At 37.2% G+C, this 8,043-nt stretch overlaps 1 protein-coding gene across 1 annotated transcript; it reads right to left on the bottom strand.

Moving 5' to 3' along the window:
* Positions 1-1,842: 1,842 nt before the first annotated feature.
* On the bottom strand, positions 1,843-3,189 carry LOC143534285 (F-box protein AUF1-like). The gene has a single exon (XM_077028804.1). It carries the CDS (start codon positions 3,040-3,042, stop codon positions 1,957-1,959), a length of 1,086 nt encoding a protein of 361 aa, XP_076884919.1. The 5' UTR covers positions 3,043-3,189; the 3' UTR covers positions 1,843-1,956.
* Positions 3,190-8,043: the final 4,854 nt, after the last annotated feature.

Genomic DNA, 8,043 nt, shown 5'->3' with positions numbered 1-8,043 from the left:
TTAGTCGCTCTAAGACAGAGTACCTTTGTTGTGACTTCAGTTGTGTTGGCGATAGCGAGGACACCCAGATCACTATTGAGGACCAGGTGATTCCGCAGATAACGAAGTTTAAATATTTAGGATCGTTTGTCCAAAGCAATGGAGAGATAGACAGTGACATAACCCACCACATACAAGCTGGCTGGTGTAGGTGGAAAGCAGCCACTGGGGTTTTATGCGACAAGCGGTTCCCATCTAAACTAAAGGGGAAATTTTATAGAGTCGCAGTTAGACCTGCAATGTTGTATGGAACAGACTGTTGGGCCATCAAGAAGACACATGAACACAAGATGGAGGTAGCAGAGATGAGGATGTTGAGGTGGATGTGCGGACACACTAGATTAGAGAGGATTAGAAATGAGGTCTTTAGGGAAATGTTAGGAGTAGTTAGCATATCAGAGAAAATAAAGGAAGGGGGATTGAGATGGTTTAGGCATGTGAAAAGGAGACCAACAACAACGCCAGTTAGAGTAGTGGAAACCTTCATTGTAGAAGAAAAGAGGAGTAGAGGCAGGCCTAAATTGACTTGGGATGAGAGAATTAGACATGACGTGACATAGTTGCACCTCTCTGAGGACATGGTCCAGGATAGAGATTCGTGGAGACGTAGGATTAAGGTTAGCGACTTTCTAGGCGAAGGTACCTAGTTAGCTTAGCTTTGTATTTAGGGTCTAGTTTGGCTAGCTTGACTCCTTGTTGTTTATGTATATTTTTTTGTTTGATGCTGTCTTGTGATTCTTATGCCCAAATCTTATTGGTTACAGTTTTCTTGCTATTTTGGTAGTTTGCTATTCTATGTATTGCTAAGTGTCTTTGCTTGTAGGATGTATGTTTACTCTGTTTACCTGTATGTAGCTTTATGAGTCGGGGGTCTCTCTGGAAGCAGCCTCTCTATTCTCACGGATAGAGGAAAGACTTGCATACATCCCACCCTCCCCTGACCCTACCGATAGCGTGCTATGCGGTGGGATATACAGGGCTCGATTGATTGATTTAAGCTCAAGTCAAAAATTCTCTTTTAGTTAAGCAAGTAAATCTTGGATTTTGCTCAGCCCATTTACACCCATATTTGTTTACCTTGTTTAAATAATTTACTACACACATTTCGAAGGAGGTTCTGAGAATTCAAAAGTCCGAAGTCACTTTCTTTGTCCCTAGGAATCTAAGTTCCAAAAGCAGACGAAATCACTATGGAACCGGACCTCCTCGTTGCCGCTTAATTCATTACCAGGAAGAGGCAAATTCGTTTTTTTAGTAAGCCCTATTAGCTAGTAAGGGTGGGTTGAAAAGGTAAAGAAAGAAGAATGGATCCGAAAAAATGCATGGCAGGTGGAAAGAACGTTTTTTTTAATACCCTAGTCACCTACTAGTGAGCCAGGGACGCCTCTCGTTCATCTTCCCCTATTTAACAACCTTATCTCGTTCGGATGATTCTCTCTTAACTAAGAGATAGAAAGGCGAAGGGAATTCGGAAAAGCCTAACAGACGGGACTATCAACCGCTTTCTATTAAGACCTTGGCACCCTCCTTACCCCCCCTAAGAAAGATTTAGCCCTCTTTATAAATAAAGAGAGGATAGCTCCCAAGTTCCACATCTTAAAGAAGTGCATGAACAGATTGGAAGCACGGAGGTTCCTTCGCAATGGGACGGTTACATAAATTAAAGTGTATTCGATAACAACTTTGACACAAATAATTATATACTATGTGTTTGAATTTATCAACTTCAACACTATTTACCCCCAATAAATCCGAAACAAGTTGTTTCTACGATACACATAACATAACATTTATTAACTCTTATCGACTTAAAATTATTGATTTACAACATAAGAACACCAAAAACATTCACATTAATTAGCACATTATAGTAGAAACAATAACAAAAAATTACCAACTAAACCTTTGGAGATAAAGTTAAAACGAATTCATTTCCAAAAGATAACTCCGTCGTTTAATAAGCTTCGCCACAGCTTCACCATACACCCCATCAAACCCTCCACCCTTGGCCACCACCCCTTCATCCCACCGCTCCTCCTCCGCCTCCACATTCGCACCGATACCACTTCCCGTAGGCCTCACCACCACCAATGTCGCACCTTCCATCACCACACCATTTGACAACTCCAACTTCGCCTCATGCCGCATCCTCATCCACACCGCGGGCACTCTCGTCCGACTACTCCGCCACCACACACCACCACCGTTTAAATTACCATTTTGCCCTTCCTGTTCATCACTTAAATTACCAATTTGCCCTTCTTCCTCTCTATACTCCTTAATCCCTAATTCATTCATCACAACACTCCCTTCGTTTTCTTTATCATTTACAATCAATTTCTTTAAATACGGATTCTGTTTCACGATTTCTTTCACCATGTAATGTCTAGCTGAAGCCGCAATCAACGCGCTTATCGTCCACACGACCCGAGTCTTCAACCCGCCGCCGCCGCCGAGATCCGACTCACCCACGCCGCCGCATCGGAACCCTAGGATAACACAGCTCTTTAAAGTTTTACCAAACTCAGCCGTCCACTTAATCGCCGCACGTTTCTCCAGCCACAGATCTCCGGTGGGCAATTCGATCTCCAAATCCTTAATCCTTTCAAACCCACGAAGGATCATCGCAGGTGAGTAATGGGTTTGCTCCGATTGGCCTATCGTTTGACTCTGATGCGGTGAAATCAAGTCTTGGATTGACTTGACAACCGATTTGATGAAATTGATGACGGAGGGTGTGTCGCCGTGGTCGTCCGAGTCAACGGTGGAGATGACTCGGTCGACTCGGAGGAGGAGTGAGTCGGATTGAGGTACCAGCGAGTTGAACCGGCGAGATAGGGTTCGGCAACGGATTAGGGTTTTGATGTCGGATATGTTGTTGAGGATTGTGAGGATGAGTGGGTCCGGCAGCCGATCGAAGTCGTCGGAGTGATATTCCGGCGGGTTAAGTGGCCGGAAAGAATGGGATGGATCGACGGTGGAGATTGAGATTGAGGTAGCCATGGGTTTGACCGTTGACTTTGTTTATAGATGGAAGGGAGTCAAGAAAGAGGGATTTATTCTAATTGGGTAATGCCGGCTTTCAATATTTATTGGGACTTATTCCGTACTCCTTTACTTCCAATAAATATATCTAAATATTTATTATTATTTTTTATTAGTATTATTTTAATAAAATTTAACTTATTTTAATCAAATAATTTTGTTTAGATCTTAGCATGGATAATAGATTAATACCATGGCTGAATGTTCCAAATTATCCTAGCAACGTTTGATATTTATACAAGTTTTTGAAAACAAACCGGGCCAATTGACGGATTATGATAATTAAACTTTACGAGATATGGTTGGAAACATAACTGACTCTTCCGACGTGGATATTATCCATTGAGCTCATGTATGAAGGATCTGGACTGTGTTTGGCTCTCCAACGGTGTTTGCCTAAGCAGAAAATGTGTGGAATGCTTATTTAGATTACCATTAATTATATTATAGAAAAATTTGTTCTAAATCAGTTATGTCTTTAAAATCGGTTGTCTTAAAAGCCCATCCTTAATTGACAATGACCAATGGTAGTGATAACCAAGTATATGTACTATTGAGTATTGACCTTATGTAAATCACCTTATTTACACTCACAAAATTCTCTCTTTTACACAATTATTTTTCAGTGTTAAACAAGTATTTTTTTTTATCCACGCCAAAGGGTAGTGATAAGGAAATGTCTTCTTGTGAAGAGGCTAGCAACGTTATGTTTTGCATATTTAAAGATTGAGTGGTTCATGAAGTGCTCGTAATCGTTTCCTGTGGAAGTTAGTATCCACCCATCTAGTGAATGGTATTTAAAATGTCCAACACTTGATACCCAATCTTAAACTAAACTCGTAAACCGAGTTTAAATAAGAAATACTGGATTTTCAAAATATTTTTTTACATGAGGACCTTAATGAGACAATGCATCTCAAAAAACCACAAAATTTATGGATCCCACTCATCCCAACCACTCGGATCATGTATGTTTATTAAACAAGTCATTGTTATGCTCCACGTGCTTGTTTTCATTGTTTGTCATAGGCCCTTTACAACTCGGGTTTTCGTATCTCGAAGACCAATCCTTCTCTTTTCATCTACAAAAGTTAAAACAACTCTTCTTTACATTCGGGTTTATGTGGATGATTTTGTTGTTACTAAGCAACAATACAACTACAGTTAATCATGTAATTCAACTTTTCTGAAAAGCCTTTGCTACCAATAGATCTTGGTTCACTAAGTTACTTTCTAGGGATTAAAATGGTCTTTCAAGGCAAAAATATTATTCTTTCGCAAAAGAAGTGCAATATTGATCATACACAAGTCATTGGTTTTATCGAGTGTAAACTTGTCTCATCTCCGATAAGCACATAACAACCTTTGTCTCTTGGGGATAGTCATCCTCTTTTTGATCCTACAAAATTCCGTCAATTGGTTGGTCCCTTCATTATGTAGCCTTGTCAAGACCTGAGATTACTTTTCCTGTAAACAAGGTGTGCCAATACATGCATGCTCCTTTCTAAAACCGTTGTGCAACTACAATATGCATCCTCTAATACTTAAAAGGCACAACTGATCACGAGTTGCTTATTCGCCAAAACTCTAGCTTCCACCTTCAAGCCTTTACTAATGCGCAATGGCAGGGGACTTCGTCTATTTGTGCCTTCTCGGATGTTGTCTGGACTGGTTTCCCGGATGCTTGTCGATCAACAATGGGATTTGCCATATACTTGAGTTCCAACCTTGCTTAATGGATCGCTAAAAAAAATATTTTTAGGTTATGTATAAAAGTAATATATAAGGCTCTCGTCTACATTGTGGCTGAATTTACCTGGCTAGAAGTGTTACTAAAAGAACTTGTGGGTATACACAAAAGATCCCCCAACCATATGGTGTGATCATCTTGATGCAACCTACCTTGTTACAAATCCAGTCTTTCATACAAGAATAAATCATATTGAAGTTGACTATCACTTTATTCGAGAAAAAGTTACAAAAGGAACACTACGAGTACTATTCATATCCACAAAAGTTCAAATTACAAACTATAACAACCCATAATATAAACAAAAAGAAAAGTGAAGAAAATAAAAGAAGTGAATTCCATCCCACATTGGTGGAGTAAAGAAAATGAAATGCTTCCAACTTGGTATAAATAAGAAAGTGAGTTCTTCTCACACCACTAGATTATAAAACTAGTAAGCTATTTATAAGAATGCTAGTTTATATGATAATGTTCTTAAAATTAACAATATGAGCAAACTAGAGATTTTGTGAGACTGCCAGAATCTGTTTATTCGTGAAATTTTGACGCTAGACTGTCGCTATCTAGTAAAAACACAATTAATATCAGTTCCTAGTCATCTAAGCAAGCTAGGGTAAGTAGGGTGTCGAATCACGAGGATTTTTGGTCAATGTAACGTGTAACAGATTTTATATGATTATGAATTAACAGATTATAGTGCTGATCAGACAAGCAAATAAGTTGGGTTTTAATATTAACTAAGCGAATAATAACTTTCAACAATTAAACAATACAAACCACACCCGCAATTCAAGGAAGCAACTGAACAGTAATTTCATGCAACTTAACAGATTAACTATCTTAGATCAATACAGACTAACTAACTAGCTAAACCTTAGGCATCAACAATCGCTAACACACAACACTAGTTATCAAACATGTCACACCCCGACCAAAGGCGGCGGAACATGCCGGGGCGTAAAATATTGATTGGACAGTAGCTCAAAAGACACTAATTAAAGCGACAATAATTATTTAATTTCATTAACATTAAACAAGTACACAAATTCAATAATAATAAACAATTACATCATGCTTTTGTATTGGGAATAATATCCTAAGGTAAACTAATTTCTTCGATCTTGAACAATGTAAATTATTTGTACCTGTAGCATGTATAAAAATAGAGTTTGTCAACACGAATGTTGGTGAGAATAAATAAGTTTTAATTGAGATATATAGATAAAAACCACAATTCATATGTTAATGTTGAGCATTACAATTCTTATGAAAATGTAAACAAATAAATAGATGAGGACCCGTTCCTATTGATACAAAATCAATGTACTTGGGTAAATGTATGATCATACTATATGAGAATAGATGAGGATAAGATACCAACCACCAAACATAAAAATAAACACTTAAGCATATAGAACATAGTCAACTAAAACTTTCTGTACATGACCCTAGAACAACAACAACAACAACAACAATAATAATAATAACATTCTGTACATGACCCTAGGAGCCCGTCCCTAAACTTTCTGGTTCAAAATTCGTGTTTGAAAAAACAGATTGTTTAAGATCTGTAAGGCTTTGAATCGTGAAAAGGAGACAAGTATAAAGATGGTATAACTACTTCAATTGATGCGGGATTCGACTTCTGTGGAGCCTTGCCGGAGTAACGACAGCAGCGGTGGTGGCCGACGAACCCAATGAGGATGAAGTTGATTGAGTGAGGGCAGGGAATCGGCGAGTCTAGTGTGTCTCAAAAACGAGTGGAAACTTCTGAATTTAAAGGGTTATAAACGTGTTTTGTAACTTTGGAAAATCCCGTATTTTGGTCGATGATTAAAATCCAAAAGGAAAAGATTTTGACAGCGTGAATCGTGTTAGTTGGTTTGCATAATTCTGGGGCTAACGCTTACAAGTTATTTGGCACGATTTTGAGTTTATAACTTTATATGGTAGGTTTTGAGATTTGATTAGACGAAGGCTTTTATAAAAAAAATAAATAATTTGACACATAACTTGTGCCGAGAAAGACGTAATCGAAGAAGAAGAAATGGTTTCTGTCAACTCAAGTTTCACCAATTTACTCAAACAATCCCCCACTTTACTCAAATAGTTTAGAGTCATTAGATTATTTACAAAACCAACCTATCTAGTTTGTATTTATTTAAAATTAATTAGAACTTTGAAAAAAAGAAATAGATAAACTTAATAACTAAATCAACAACGAATTTTTTTTTATTTGTTGTTAAGCACTTTGCATATAACTATATATATTGAATTGTCATGCATAAAAGAGAAATACTCCCAATTTATGATAAACGTTACATTAATAAACTGAGATTCGAACGTAAAAAAAATAATGAGCTGAATCATGACGAATAACAAATACGGGTTGGGTATAGGGTTTGAAATGATAATGAATGTTACAGGTTTCACAACTTTTGGAAATTTCGTCCCGAAATTAAAGAAAAACATAACATAAAGAAAGAATGTAATTGCCAAGAGACCTTTTTTTATATATAATATATATATATATATATATATATATATATAACACTGATCTTCAGGTGACCCAAATAATGCTACAAACGGAAGACATGATAAGGACACTTATATATAGGATGTACCAGCGGCGAACCCACCATGCCCTTATCACATCGACATTTGTATCGTTACCCAAAATCACCCTCGGTTCTGAGTTATGACACACAACCGTATTCACTATGAGTTCTATGCAAGGACTTTGATAATTATGCGTGCACTCATAATTATTTAGGTCGTCGCATGATGCTCATAGTTCGTCTCGTTGTGCGGGTTCGAAAAACAAGGTAAATGAAAAACTTTTTAAGTCGATAAATAAATGGAACTATCTGAGCAAGGGCAATAAAATAAATAAATAAATGAGTGAAATTTGATTAGCATAAATAGCTAGTAACAACTTTGCAAAAAAAAGCGAAATTACTAATTTAATCGTCAAAAGTAATAATAACTAAATTAAATAAATAGATAGAGAGAATTTTGAATAGAATTACTTAGGATGACAACAAAATTCACGAATAAGTATTCACATAGACAGGTTCACATAACAAACGAATCACATGATTAGAGAAATATAATAACATATGAGGCTCGAAATCAAGATTATAAAATCGAATGAGAAAAGAGTGACGTGAGAATGAGGTGGGTTTGGAGGGTTTGGGTAGTCATGCATT

This window comes from Bidens hawaiensis, unplaced genomic scaffold (assembly GCF_021521415.1).
Source record: "Bidens hawaiensis isolate Kalapana, Puna unplaced genomic scaffold, B.hawaiensis_p1.1 tig00010126_1, whole genome shotgun sequence".
In the NCBI taxonomy this organism is placed as follows: Eukaryota; Viridiplantae; Streptophyta; class Magnoliopsida; order Asterales; family Asteraceae; genus Bidens; species Bidens hawaiensis.
Note: the sequence above shows the minus strand (reverse complement) of the source record. Positions and strands in the feature narration are given on the sequence as shown.

What these genes read in the sequence shown, in the direction of transcription:
- LOC143534285 (XM_077028804.1), bottom strand. Translation starts at nt 3,042, where the DNA reads ATGGCTACCTCAATCTCAATCTCCACCGTCGATCCATCCCATTCTTTC.